The 16,341-nt window shown below is 37.9% G+C and overlaps 1 protein-coding gene across 1 annotated transcript in view; it reads right to left on the bottom strand.

Moving 5' to 3' along the window:
• The window catches only part of LOC140227624 (calcium/calmodulin-dependent protein kinase kinase 1-like), a 94,577-nt gene that overhangs the window by 4,876 nt on the left and 73,360 nt on the right, over positions 1 to 16,341 (bottom strand). The window contains exons 9-14 of the mRNA XM_072308042.1: positions 14,028 to 14,086; positions 6,591 to 6,679; positions 3,196 to 3,269; positions 2,153 to 2,332; positions 1,279 to 1,352; positions 242 to 329 (exon numbers count right to left, since the gene is read on the bottom strand). Coding sequence (XP_072164143.1) covers positions 242 to 329; positions 1,279 to 1,352; positions 2,153 to 2,332; positions 3,196 to 3,269; positions 6,591 to 6,679; positions 14,028 to 14,086 — 564 coding nt within the window. The remainder of the gene's footprint in view (positions 1 to 241; positions 330 to 1,278; positions 1,353 to 2,152; positions 2,333 to 3,195; positions 3,270 to 6,590; positions 6,680 to 14,027; positions 14,087 to 16,341) is intronic.

Consider the following 16,341-nt stretch of genomic DNA (forward strand, 5'->3'; position numbering starts at 1 on the left):
GATGATAGAGATATAAACGTTATACTTTTCTTGAGAGAACAGACCTGGAGAACAATCTGATTATTTGTATATTTGTTCATTCATTCATTCATTCATTCATTCATTCATCCATTCATTCATTTCTTTATTTATACGTCTATTCATCTATTTTATCTATTTACTCATTTGTTTGTTTGTTTGTTTGTTTGTTTGTTTATCCGTTTGACGTAAAGGAAAAATAACACTGAGGATATGCTCTCACCTTCATGTCGGGAAGTGTTATTCTCTTCTGCGGATCCTTCTCCAGCGCCCTCGTAATGAGCTCTTTCACCTCGTCTGATACCTCGATGCTACAGACAGACAGACAGACAGACAGACAGACGGACAAAGAGAGAGAAAGAGAGAGGATGGAATAAAGAGGGAGATAGGGAGAAAGAGGGAAGGAGATGGAGAAAGAAAGAGAGAGAGAGAGAGAGAGAGGGAAAGAAAAATAACTCTGTAATCACTCCTTGCAGCACATCAACCCTTTCCATGCCAGGGACTTGGGACAGTGTGTATTATGCTATGGGGTTTTCTGTGCCAAGCAGCACTTTAAAATACACAAAGGGTTACTATAAAAGTGGTTTCTTTCGCAGTGGTTTCATTTTCGTGCTTTTCGCGCTTTGAGGTTGAATCGCGAAGTTAACATCACACGAAAATGTTTTGAAAAGTTGCGCGAAATTAACCACGCAAGGAAATGTTTTGAACTCGCCGCTTGTTACAACGCTATTTGCGCACATGCACACGCGAAGATTCCGCGCATTGAGTGTATTGATGGTCAACACACACACACAGCGATACCACGCAATGTAGGTACAAGCACGTTATAAAGTACTTAAAAGACAGGATTTCAGGTAAGCCTGCATTTAATTTTAATTTCTGTTCAATAAATGAAAAAATTATTGGATTATACATGTAGTTTGGGTTTTCATGTGCAAATCAAAACAGTTTTTGCCGACTGTGAATTCACAGATTTTGCCGACCGCGAATTTAAACACACGCGAAAAAGTCGGCACCGATGGACACCGCGAAAGTATCTGTACGCGAAAGAAACCACTTTTACAGTAATAAAGAAGGGGCATCCATTTTACATGACAACAAACAACCTAATCTGCCACATTTCAGATTGAATTACATCCTACAACAACAACACTAACAATTTTTTCCTCGCAGCCATTTCGGGAATTTTGAGGAGCAAAAGAAAGGAGAATGCCCAGGAGTCAGGGAAAACATCAGTGTCCCGTTGTCATGGCAACTTACTCTTCTGGGAATGTGACCGGCTGTGTCCTGATCTTGTTGTGGAGACCAAGGATGAAGTTGTCTTGAAATGGCACCTGTAAAAGTCAATGCACAACACCACGTAACCGTGACTGTGAATCAGCTCGTGTTAACACTGCCAGCACCACTGACAATTCCTTTGCATACTACGTTGCTGATGTGTTTAATACACATTGGTGACGTCAGGGTTAAATGAGAGATAACTGCAACATCACAGGCTTGGTACATACAGGTGTTTTTCCCTTCCTACAAACTGAAGCTTTCTACATCAATCTCAGCTGCCGGAGTGTAGAAGCATTCAGTGCACCATGGAATGATTTGGAACAACACGGGGATGATCAAATATATTGTACCTTTACTTCTCACAACCATGTATTAAAGGGATTAGACAGTTTGATAATAATTTTGATATAAACAAATAAGCAAACATGGGCAGAAACCCATCTCACCATGTTTCAAAGGAATATTTGCGGATTGCTTTTCACATATTTATTTTCTTCAAATTGATCCCTTCTATTTGATACAAAAATCAGACTTTATTTCCCTCGTAGCATTGTCACTTCAACAAAAATTTCAGTAGCCTGCAGTTCAAAGCCTTATTTCATCGAAACCTGTATTCATATCTTTACACAGATAAAATGACTACAGCATCAACTTTGTATAGCTGCTGCATGCCTATATTTTGAACAGAAGTTACAAGTTTTCCTCTTTTCTTTTCTCTCTCCCCCTCTCTGACATAAAATCTTTCAAATGGTTGAACTTTCTATGCTAAAGTAGTATCCAGAATACTCCTACATGGATACAAAATTTTTCTGGTGATACGATCCTCAAATTGACCACAACAAGGGGCACCAACCTGTCCAAAGAGAAAGCAGTAGAGAGTGCAGCCCATGGCCCAGACGTCCAGGGCCCGGCCCCCATACTTGATGGAGTCCTCCAGGAGGGACTCTGGGGCCATGAAGGCTGGGGTACCCACGGTGTCAGACAGCAGGGCGTCAATCCCTTCAAACTTGTCGCTCACACCAAAGTCAGCAATCTGAAAGACAGCAAAAAATACAAGAGTTTAGGGGATTTTTTTTCTTATAATTTTTCATGATTAATAACTCAATAATTCTTTTATAAAGTTATGTTGTTCTTTGTATATAAATTCCTATTTCTGTTATCAATTTTTCAAAAATGTTTTCACAAATTTCATCAATTTATTTTAAGGCAGTTGAAGAGATCAGAGAATTTGTGACATGTCTACTGGAAAAGCATCAAGTTTAAGGAACGGTCCTACCCACATTCTACATTACATGATAATTTTGTTTCAGCATGGGGCAACATCAATATATATAGATTCTGATGAAGGAAAAATTCAAGTCCCAAATTGATCATCTATATACCCTTTATATATTTCACTATTGTAAAAGTGGATATTTCGTGCGACTTATTTTTCACGCTCGGCTGGGTAAGCTGAGTTTTGGGTGTTTTTCATTCGGCAGGATCAAGACATCAACTACTGGAACATATGGCAAGCAAAAATATTTGCGTGCTTTTATTTTCGCGCTAGTTTCTGGTTGCGCGAAATGAGCGAAAATTTCCACTTTTACAGTATTCTGCTGTAACAAGATATTGACATGACAAAAGAAAAATGCCTGTCCTGAGGACTTTGTTATAACAGGAGCCAGTTGTATCTCTTTAAGATTCAGTGCATTTTCAATGACATTATTCAGTTTCATTTCATCTTTTCAAATATCATAACATGACATATTAAAATTATGTGTTATGAGATATGCAGTGCAATTCAGAGTGGCCAATTTGAGGATGACAAGATGAAAATTTCTGCTGCAAAAAAAAAAATCCCCTCGGGGACTGGATTTGTTACAACTATTACCACGGCAACGAACTAATCCTCACCTTGACGTGTGAGTCCTCATCTAGGAGGAGATTGGAAGGCTTAATGTCTCTATGGATCACTTTCTGATAGTGCACTGAAGAAGAAATAGGATACAAAAACAAAACAAGGGTCAATCATAAAATGTCCATAACCAATTCAATCAAGATGATTTTTTTTCAAATAAATTGAAATCAAATTCTATTTCCAATATCACATTTTTTCCAGATACAATTACAGAAAAAAAAATCATTGTAATACAAAAATATATAAAAACACATATATATGCAAGTATTTATTCAAAAAAAAAATTACTGAAATTTCATCCTACCAGATAATAAACTATAATAAATTTCAAGTTGCTCAACTAGGGGTTTTCTTGCAAAGCTACATGACAGATTATTTGCTTTGAATAGATTATGCAGAAATTTGGTACCCTTCATAGCAGGCAGCCGTGTGCAAGACTGTTTTCATTTTCTTGTTACGGACCTGTAACAAGGACTTATGTACCAGAATGTACCCAGTGCAATGACAGCTACACATGGCTAATAAAAACAACAATACACAAACAAACAAACAAATCATAACTCTAACCACCCCCCCCCCAAAAAAAAAAAGTCAAGCAATTCAGTAACATGATTGCCCAGATTAAATATACCATTTACTATCTAAAAGTCACGTGTCATTAAACGTTAAATGTCACTGACTTGTCCTGGCCCGACCTCCTTTCCCTTCTCTCATGCAAGAGTAATCCTTGACATTATCTCGGCAGTAATTACAGAAGAAACAACAACAACAACAACACTATATCTATTGCCCCATGTGCATATATATATATATATATATATCGGATCCCCACCAGAAGAGGCTATATATTGTCTTAACATGATCAACAGCCAGTGTGGCGACGGCGAATGGCTAATTGGAGCCATTGATTCAAGGACTGAATCATTTCTGCCTAGCAGGATTTTTCCCCCGCACGTTCCCTGTGACTAGCAAGTCCATGAATTATGTATGCACCCCCTCAACCAGTGACACACGCACAGACAACCCTGGGCCTTCTTGCTTTCACCATTAAGTTTAGACGTAATATCCCTCGGCATTAGTCTACATGACAACATGGTTACATTTACCAGAAGTCTATCTACAAAGAGCACAGATTAAACTCTAAGCACATTTTAACATCAGCAACAAACAAAAAAGTAAATAAATAAAAATAAAAATATATGTGATATCCACACATCCATCCAGCAAAATAACAATTTCTGGACATCACTTGAAAGATCACAGTACATCCCACTGAAATATTAGTCTTTGTGATGATGCAGAACCAGTATATTGATTCATATCAGGTCTTGCCTTATCCCTAGTACTGAAGTATTGTACCAAGCGATCTCTACCCCAGTCATACTGTGCAAGGAAGGAAAATCTGCACTTTTGGAGACTGGCCACAAATAGATCTTTTCTTTACTCCCACATGCAGAGAACAACACACCAAGACTTTTCAACCTCAAGCACAAAATTTAGAATTCTGTGACAGTTTCAACACTTTACCAATAAAATTTCCTGTAGGGCCTACATCACTTCAGAGTAATATTGAAAGGTGAAAAGAGCTAATCAAATACATCACCATACAGGCTGAATACCTTTAATGGTTATTACTTATCAGGATTGCTGTTCTTTAAGTCTTCTTGCTGTACTGTGTTGTTCCAAGAATACATTATCACGCTTTAGCATGGGAGGATTTCTTGCAAATTACGTACATGTACAGGTCAATTATAGAAACGACTTGACTTCCTTTCTTTTCTTTGTTTGTTATGTCCATTGAATCGCTGCACTGCAACACCTACAAAGGGAAAACATTTCATACCCTGCATGCAATATGGAAGTTATCTCATTGAGGATGAGTCCCGAGTATACTCGGGCAAGTGTCTATGGAAAATATGTATTGTAGCAAAATCAGCCCGTTCTCATGGGTTAAGGTATGAAAAAAATAGGGAAATTCCCCTCTCTTCCTCCAATTCTCATTCCCGGAGGAGGAAGAAAAAAAAAGAAGGCTAGAGCAAAACTGCCACCCACTGGAAATGATTCATCCATTCTTGACAGATTTGCCAAAAAAAAAAAAAAACAAAACATGAGATCTTACATCACTGCATTATTAAGTGGCCTTCCAAGTCTTTGTCATGCCCAATGCAGCCGATGTTTTCATAACAAGAGCTCTCCATTCTACTCGACTTGACGCGCAAAATTCAACCTTTTGAGAAAAATATGTCAGAGCCCTTTTTTTTTTTGGTGCTAAATAAAAGACAGAAGAGATCTTGTCTCTTTTTTAATACTTTATTTTTGCAACCATTATGCCTTTGATACTGAATAAAGCAACTGTATAAAGCATTCCTGCAGCATCTAAGGAAAGTAGTTTAAAAGGTATAAAAGAAAGTCTCAGCCTCTTACTGCGCCCTGTTGCATAAAACTTTCTACTTGAGAAATACTCTGGTAAGAAGTGAAAACTCAGGTTAGCACGATTCTGCAAACAAACTTTAATATAACAGTAGAAAAAGCCCTGTTAAAAGTAAGGCCAAAAAAAAAAATTGTTGCATTGGCGTAACCCGCCCGACCCTAAAAATTCCGCCGACCCCATGTTTTTTTATTATTTTTTTTTGCTATCGATATCAAATATCTTGTTGATTGCGATCGCGATCGCACAAACCCGGAAGTGGAAACGGCTCTGGGGATATCGGATGTACGAGGGAGAGATCTAGCGCCTCGCATAAGCCTTCCTTGATCAGTACGTCATCTGTTTCCAACACGGACACGTACTCAAACAAGATTTATTCAGTGTATACGTAGCATTCAGACTGCGATGTATTGTGCACAGTTTTGCCGTAGGTTTCTTGTGTGGAGAACTTACACGAATCTGTATATGTGGGACTGTAATAGAGATCGCCGTGTGCGATGAAAAGATCGTACATATGGGTCAATTTGCATCTATCTTATCTAAGTCAAAATAGTGAAATATGAAGTGAAAACATTCAGGATAGGGATTTCAACATCTTTAAATTCTGTGAAGGGGTATAATTCCAGTAATATCGGCCTCATAAATGATTTGTAGAATAGATGAACACAGCACATTCGGTGCAGCAGTTGTAACTGTTTACTGAGCTGAGCACGAGTTTTACACGTAAAATGCAGGTAGCAAAAAAAAAAAAAAATAAAAAAAAAATAAAAATCCGCCCGACCGACCCTATTTGAAAATCTCATGTTACGCCAATGCAACAATTTTTTTTTGGGGGGGGGCCTAAGCTGAGTTTTCTCAGGTTAATGGCTTCATGCAATAGGCCCCTGGATCTGAATGCGAAGACAGAAAAGAAGATAGACGACACAGCAGATAGAACCGCCCTGTCGCCAATTTAGCACTCACAGAATTCGATTCCTAGAATGATATCCCTGAAGTACGTCCAGGCCAGCATCTCACTGAGTGGGTTGTCTGAAGGCACCTCCATCACTGGCCTGCCAAACCAATCAGATAAGAGGTCACAGGTCAAAGCATGATTCAAGATTTAACAGGAGAACATTAGAGTTTAGTAATACTGCCAGGAAACAACTTGGAATAATCACATACAACATTATTGGTCATGTACAAACATGAATTCTAGGCATTCAAAATTAGAACTAGAAATAGCAAACTTTTGCATTCTTACATAAAAAAAAAAAACTGTAAGAAATAACAGGGGTGGAACCATGAACTTCATTAAGGGGGGGGGGAGGCCTTTACATTTTTTCTTTTCATTTCTTTTGTTTTGACAAAAATTAATGGGGGGTGCGCGCCCAGTGCGCACTCCCCTGGATCTGCCACTGATTAACACCATTGTAAACCAGCATGGTGACACAAAGCATGGATAGTGCCACTAGAAAACATGTTTGAAGGCATGTTAGGAGAAAGGGGTGATTAATTAAACAAAACAAGAACAATAACAGGAGCAATAGAAATAAGCGTCAAATGAATTGAATGTTTATTACGCAAGGATGCAGGGTTGGGAAATTTATCAGGACCATTTCATAGGAGACCATTGAATTAATCCAGGAGAATAGCATCGGTCTAATGCCAAAGGTAGCCAAAGAGTACACACAATCATTTTTCCCCTTTTCCTGGCATGGGGGCCCAGATTGGCTACGACATTAAGAGCGATAAGTTTAATTGACCAAATGCTCACTCTACATACATGTAGCTCCAAGGTAATTTGCATTGGCCGATACTGGATAGTCTAGCAAATCACCACACGTACAATATTTATTGGCTTACATGCATAGGTTCCACATGAATGAACAAATGTATAGCCTCCACTCAAATCTTTGCTATATTTGAATATAACAGACATTTTAGGCACTGATTTTGGTGCACTGCTCAACTTCTGTGAATCACCTAGCTGACTGGTAGAAATATTTTTCCTCCCCAATGAAATAAGCTATCCATTCACCCGAGAGCAGACTCTTGGTATCATCATTACCACTATCACCACCATCACAATCACCACCACAGTCATTTTTGATATCATTATTAGTATGATGATCATTATCCTTATCAACAATACTGTTGTCAATGTGTTCATCTTGGGGTGCATTTGAGCTCTCAAAAGCGAACCAAAGTGAACTGAACAAAAGCGAAACGAACTGTACCTCCACCAGATTTGGAGCGTTCGAGCGTTCTGAGGAGAAAGCGTGCCTCGTGAGTTATTTCTAGAGGGTGTCACATATTTCGTAGCAATGGGGTCATTCACCTGGTGCACTTAAACTACTTTAACATTATCCCAAAGAAAGTGCATTTTGGTATGCTTTTGGAGCACATCTTGAAGCGGGCAACTTTTCACTTGGTACAGTTCGGCACAGTACACTTTAGGAGCGTTCCGTTGCTCCACTGCCACGGGTACAGTACAGTTCTAGGAGAGTGCTCGAACACACCCTTATTTGCACCTGCAGTTTCCAGTTCTCTTTCATGCTTTGAATCACTGGTCTTCTCAATCTCAGTCAATCTCAATCTCTCAGCCTTCTCTGCTCACAGACTTTACTTTCATATAATATACAAAATGTACAAATATAATACACAAAACTGTCTAAATTGTATATTGCTGTTCACAAAAGTTGTAGACATTCTGTGCCTTTCTCTCTCACTTCCTCCCTTCCAAATCTGTAAAGCCTGAATCTATATTCTGAATTTTAACATCCCTCTCCCCCTTCCTCAAAATCTTTCATCTTTTCTCCATCTTTTTTTTTTTTTTTTTTTTTTTTAAACTCCAGATCACATACCTCCATTGATTCTGCACTTGTTTCTGCCTCTCCAAAGCTACAACAACTCCCTATCGGTTCATGCTATCACAACTGAGTCACTTCTAGCCCCCCTGGCAGACTAACCTCAGACTCATTTTATCTATTCCTCAATGAAATATCTGTCTAAAATGAAAAAAAAAAACAACAACAAGAATTGCAGAGCAGCTTCCCAGACTATTACAAAAGAAAGATCTAATAGAAAATGCAAGACAGGTAGAAAAGGAAAGAGACCAGGAAGAAGAAAAAATAGAGAAAGAGGAAAAAGAGAGAGATGTAGGAAGAGATGTGATAGTTGGCCTCAGTGATGTTAGATTTCTCTTTTTCTATTTTGCTTCCAACCAAAGCAGGCATCTACGGCTGTGAGGCCCTGCTTACAGGGAGATCCTTCTCGTCATCATGAAAAGTCACACTTTGTGTCAGTACTTTTTGGTGCCCTTTGAAAGCGTGTGTCTGTCTGTCTGTCTGTCTGTTTGTGTGTTTGTGTGTGTGTGTGTGTGTGAGGGATGATGGCGTGTAAGGTATTAACCTAGTTACAAAAGGGGACAGTGAAATCCTTGGAAGATGGCGACATAGATGTATAGACATAGCAACAAAGGCAAAAAAAAAAAAAATAGCAAAGGGAGAAACACATTGAAGTGATTTATGATGGGTAGTGGGACAGCAAGCCAAGAGACAGCAATATGAAGAAAACAAAAAATGTCAGAAGATATCACTGTTTAGATTAGGGGGAAGGATGACGTGAGGGGAAGTGATTGTAAAACAATGTTGGAACAAAATGTAAAGTGACACCTACAAGCAGAAAGAAGGCATCAAAGAGCAAAGATGCCACTGGTGTATCATAGTACATTGCATATGTATGGAGAGAGAGAGAGAGTATTAGGGAAGCTACAAATTTACAATGGAGAAGCCAAAATATTGTTCTTGTATGCTTACAGAACTGTTGATTATTGCTCCAAAATGTATGTATGCATTAGAAATGAGTGAAATAACGCTGTAATAACACAATTTCTGATGTGTATTGGCGAAAATGTGAAATATTAGCCAAAAAGTTTTGCCGGAAGACCACAATCTCAGAGCTTATACCCAATCATGGTTGCTACATAATTTTTCATAATCGATTATAGATAATCGAGAAACTGGGCTACAGCATTTTCCATCAATCTTCCATGCTACAGAGAATAGCATGCCGATTACGATTACAAGGGCACGCTCGATCATCACGTAACATTCTACCTCCCCACAATGCTGAACAGGGATGGCCCTTCTGGAATACGAGTTGTCTACTATGATCAAAATTATTCTACACTTTTTGATCTCAAAATACTCCAAAACAATATACAGCATCCTGGCATATGGCATCAGCCAGGTATAAGAGTTTCTTGGTAGACCCTTTTGATGTATCGCAAACAAGATCCAAATGGTGAAAAATAAATATGCGCACTTCTGAAAACTATGTTTTGGCTTTTTAAAGATGTTAATGTTGACACTGCAAGAATATAATGGGGAGTACTTGACGTTTGCAAAGTAAGTCATGTTACAATTACAATGCATATGGAAAGTGGCCTCAAAGACTGTGTAAAAAGTAAAAGTGATACACAAGCGTGGCAATGTAGTTATATGTCTACAAGAGAAAATGAGCGAAAGAAACAGAGACGGTTAGGAGAATGAGTGTGACAGGGAAGATCTAGAGCCTCTCAACTAATTGATGGGAAGGTCACTCGAACAGGACACTTATGAAGAGGTGCCCAGAGAATCAGAAGGCCGCACCCATCATACTTAATGAAGACAGGACACTCTTAGAGGGGATTATGGGTGGGGAAAAAAAAAAAAAAACCTTGAGCTGTGTTCGAGTAATTAGACCAGTTTATTTGGATATGTGGCCACCTAGCTCAAAACCCACAAAAAGTCGCAGATTTGGATTCTCTGCAAATGGATCAAAATACGTCATGTGGGTTGACCGACTCAGATTTTTTAAAGTTTGTCACGTTACTAGGGAGAAAAATCTTCTCTCTATCCACTGTCAAAATTTGGAAATTGAGATATTCAGTTTTTCTGGAACATATCTTTTCCGACGTGAGCTCCTTTCATTGCCAAATGGAGTATATTCTCATTGATGTTTCTGCACAGCATGCCTGAGTGACCAGGCTTTTCTCTGTTTTCTATAAAACTGCATCTCCTAACTCTCTTTAAAATTTCAATCACTTTTTGAATGGGTTTGGACGGTCCAATTTCAACTTCTACATCATTTTAAAACTTAAACCATATTCTTTTAAATTATGTAGAAAAGAGAAAATTCATTTCGGCCTATGTTCTGTGGTTTTGAGCTGGAAGGTCACATATGCAAATTGTATACCTTCTTTTATAACAAAGGTTGTTCATAGCTACAAAAAAAAAGAAGCTGACCATAATCCCACTCAGCATGAATGTAAAGTGTGTCATGAGTATTGAAATGTAAAGGAGGTAAATTGACTAACCATACTTAACACAGATTTCTTGCAGTATGCACATCTGTGATCTTGAACAGTCGTTTGAGGAGTAGCAGACAATTTCATTTTGCTGACTTTACAAACTTTTAAACAGGGACTGCAAGTGAACCCAACATTTCACTGGGTTATCAACCAAATCTTACTATTACTCTCATCTCTGCAAATGCATCACTCACACACTCAGACATGTACACACTCAGACCTACACAATACATACCAATACACATATGCACACACATACATACACACATACATACACATGCACACACATACATACCAATACACATATGCTCACACATACATACACACATACATACACATGCACACACATACATACCAATACACATATGCTCACACATACATACACACATACATACACATGCACACACATACATACCAATACACATGTGCACACACATACATACACACATACATACACATGCACACACATACATATCAATACACATATGCTCACACATACATACACACATACATACACATGCACACACATACATACCAATACACATGTGTACACACATACATACACACATACATACACATGCACACACATACATACCAATACACATATGCACACACATACATACACACATACATACACATGCACACACATACATACCAATACACATATGCTCACACATACATACACACATACATACACATGCACACACATACATACCAATACACATGTGCACACACATACATACACACATACATACACATGCACACACATACATACCAATACACATATGCTCACACATACATACACACATACATACCAATACACATATGCTCACACATACATACACACATACATACACATGCACACACATACATACCAATACACATATGCTCACACATACATACACACATACATACACATGCACACACATACATACCAATACACATATGCTCACACATACATACACACATACATACACATGCACACACATACATACCAATACACATGTGCACACACATACATACACACATACATACACATGCACACACATACATACCAATACACATATGCTCACACATACATACACACATACATACACATGCACACACATACATACCAATACACATGTGCACACACATACATACACACATACATACACATGCACACACATACATACCAATACACATATGCACACACATACATACACACATACATACACATGCACACACATACATACCAATACACATATGCTCACACATACATACACACATACATACACATGCACACACATACATACCAATACACATGTGCACACACATACACACACACATACATACACATGCACACACATATATACCAATACACATATGCTCACACATACATACACACATACATACACATGCACACACATACATACCAATACACATGTGCACACACATACATACACATGCACACATGTACAAACATACATACAAACGCATGCACACACACATTTACACACATACATGCAAACACACAAACACGTACATACAATGCATGCATACGCACACATTACTCAAATGCACACAGAACACAGACACACATGATAATTTGACGATTTTAAAAGCTCATCTGTAACCAGAAAAAAAAAAAAGGAAGAAGAAAAGGGTACCCTCAGCAAGCAAGCAGTGGTTGATGAGGATGAAACACCAAACAGAGACAGGGAAATCGGAAATAGAGAGGAAATCCCGTCTATTCTCTAATTGATTTCCTCCCAGGATGGATTGACCCAGAATTGCCCGCCAATGCGATGCCTATTTATGAGAATTTTCGTCTCAAAAGTCACAGCGCCATTACTCAAGAAGAAAATCAAATCAGCGAGATTTTTTTCTTCAAATCACATCTTCCATTTTGCTCTGAACATACACATGTCGCTATCTAAACCCCCTCCCCCTTTCTCCACCCCTTTTCCCCACCCCCTTCCCACTACATATTTCCCCCCTCTGGCAAAATGAAATGTATTTACCATATGCACTTAATGCAATGTCTTTCTTGCATGTCTTTCATACATGCCTTTCATACATGCTGTTAATCAGTATTTAGATTATCCCTTCCCCCACACCCCCCCCCCAACACACACACACTGATATCTCATTTCCTGGCATATGTAATTCCTGAACAATATTCACTTAGAAGTCTGAATAATATATACATGCCATATCATTCAAGAACCATGCAAAATGAGGGAAAACGCATAACAGTAGTGCCATCTTTAACCCAAGTTAAATGACCTTTCACCTTTCACCTTCTGAGATTTTCCAAAAATATCATCAGTACATTGTATACCTGGGCCAGGTACAGTACCCCAAATAATCCATTATGCTTTTTTTTTTTCCTTTACATTGCAATAATAAGATATGACAAAAAATGGACAGATAGATGGATATCTTAAGAGCATTACTTTTAGGAGGCTGAGGCATTAAAAAGAAGATAGATGAACCAAAATTGATACACAATCTTGTAACAGCCAACGGGGGGTTAATGTATTTCTGTGTATGGGGTAGTGTCGGGAAATGTGGAAATGAAGACAATGAGCTGTATGGAGAGACTAATAATGCATCAAGAAGACAATGACACAGGAGCGCAAGATCAGAAACATTCTGAGCAAAATCCGACATATATTGCAAAAGATATAGCCATCTTTTTTTATTTTTTATGTACGTCACAGCATTCATAGGGTATCCCAATTATGCTCACTCAATTTTGGTATTACTTGTACGACTTCTTGAGTAACTTGAAGTGCCTTGTACATCTCTCTTTCTGAAGACATGCTGTAGTCTATTTCTAAGGAGTAAGGTATGCTGTACAATTAAATATCTTTCAAAATATTATGAGTAGTTTCTATTACATATATTCCAAAGAGGTGTTATCTTGGCCTTGGTTGTGTACGCACGGAAGAAGAAGATTTCATCAAATTTCTTGTAGTGCAACTTTCTTTCTGAAGTTGACTACTCTGATTTTTGTTCATTCCTACTCATTTCGGCACTTGCACTGAAGGTCAAAGTTACTAACTGAGGACACCACTCACCCTTTTTCTACCAGTTCAAACACCATGTAGAGATAGTCAGTTGAGGGATCATCCAGAACCTGCCAGTCATTCAAGGAAGGAAAGAAAAATGTTTAAACTTAAAGTTACTCCTTCCTGAAAACCAATTACTCTTTATTAAACAATGAAATGTAAATAAGTTTTTAAAGAAGACACCATTCCATGGATCTCTTCAACCGCAGTAATTCTTTGCTATATTGCAAGCTCACTTATAATGCTAATGAAGTGATCATTCATCAAGATTTCTTCACTTCTACAATTTCTTTCTTTCAATGATAAACATCAGATTTGCAGCAGAGCAAAACGGAACTTTTCAGTATCTCCGAAAATCCGCCAATTGCAAATTGCAAATGATCGCCGAAAGCTGTGTTTGCGAGAAGCTATATCTGCACATCCTTTTCATCCAAGCGCAATCTAAACTTGGAAGAATAATCTGGCTATAAAAAGACTCCAGGCAAGGTTACTGAGAGTTTATACAGATCAAACATCTCTACTTGTGGGAACTGCATTCACAAAGTATACACATATTCATATCTGTATACATGCACAACTGTATATACAAGTAAATCTTTAAGTTTGAAATACTTCAGCCACATACACTTTTAGAGCAATGCATAAGTGAAAGTGGCATACCAATATACATCATAATGGTCTTTGTAGCATCATAAAAGTCTCAGATTCACAGATTCACTACAGGTATTACAAATTACACTCAGGACTATTAATTGATCAATTAATTTCACATCTATGGTCTCTCATATCTGATGGGAGGGAGAGAGGGGAAATGAAAAGCTGTAAAAAAAAAAAAAGAAGAAAGAAAAACAAAATCTGATCTGAACATGGCAGCATGCCATAGCAAGTTTCTTGTTACACTTTTTATGTAGGTTCAGCTGTAACATAATTTGTACCCACAATATACCATGAACACTCATAAAACCACACACCGGCATATTGCTGAGAACCAGAAGGGCGCTATCACAATTTTGGGTGGTCTTGAGTTATTGATATCACGTTTTGAACTCATTCTCCTCTACATTATGGTGTCAATTTGAAATCATTCTCAGTAAAATGTCAAAAATTAAAACTAAAAGGGCACTATTTTACCCGATATTTGGAACAATACTTGTATAAATCTACCTACTTTTGATTAAATAAACACATACACATATCATGAAAATTGATCACTTCATTTTTATTTCTGCTCAATAGCGTCCTTCTGGTTCTCAGCTGTGACTGACATTGACAAAGGTGTGATATTTATCACTACCTCTACCAAGGGAGGAGGTAATATCTTTGCTGGAATAAGCCAGTTCAGGGTTCCACTTTGAGCATGAGCAGAAAAAGGTCATCTGTACCAGCAGAGCATGTTGGCTTTTAAATTCACTGAGATAAGCATCTGTGATGTAATGATTATTCAAATGATCCATATAAATAAGTGGTGCTTCCCAGCATATCCGCCTGACAGCAAAGTGGTATTTGACAATATCAATAAAAAAATATTAATACATCAAATGCAAAATAATGAAATGGATGCTTTCCAAAGTGCTAATTGTGGATCATTCTGGTCACATGGTCTATGCAAGTTCATCTTTTGTTTGAACATGACTGATGAATTCCATAAATTGTTTCATCAGGCAAGCTTTTGCCTTCTGTCGCTTGAAAATTAGTAGAGTGCCTAATCAACTGAGAAAGAAGAAAGGTCATTTGTACCCATGTGCCCATGAGCTAACCCCGAACTGGCTTATTGGTTTGTCTGTTTGCAAAACAACTCAAATAGTTGTGAAGGGATCTGGATGAAACTTACAGGAAAGGTTGATAATGACACGAGTAACAGATGATTTAAGTTTGGTAGTGATCTGGGAATTTTTATGAATTTTTTAAAGATTTTTTTATATTTTGGCAAACAGGGTCATTGAACTTGGGGGTTCAGGTTGTGAGTATTTGAGGTTTGCATATGCATAATTTAGTGCATGTTTTGCTGGAGGAACCCACAGCAGGAAGCTAAAGAGGTAATTGCTTCTTTGCATTATTTTTTTTTTTCTTTTGGGAATAGGACGTATTTCAGCATGCATGTATAATGGGTGGAAATGAGCTGCTTGGCAAATGTCTGTACTCTCTGAGCGCTTTTCTAGTTATTACTATTACTAATGCTATTAGTCCATCCATAATAATAACAATTTTAACCAAAGGAAAAAAAATACTTCATAAATGGGATCTTTATAAAAGGCGTACTGGTATTTCCTTCACTGTATACTTCTTTCAAAGCAGTCCCCGACAAATATCTCTCTTGTTTTAT

Source organism: Diadema setosum, chromosome 4, assembly GCF_964275005.1.
Source record: "Diadema setosum chromosome 4, eeDiaSeto1, whole genome shotgun sequence".
In the NCBI taxonomy this organism is placed as follows: Eukaryota; Metazoa; Echinodermata; class Echinoidea; order Diadematoida; family Diadematidae; genus Diadema; species Diadema setosum.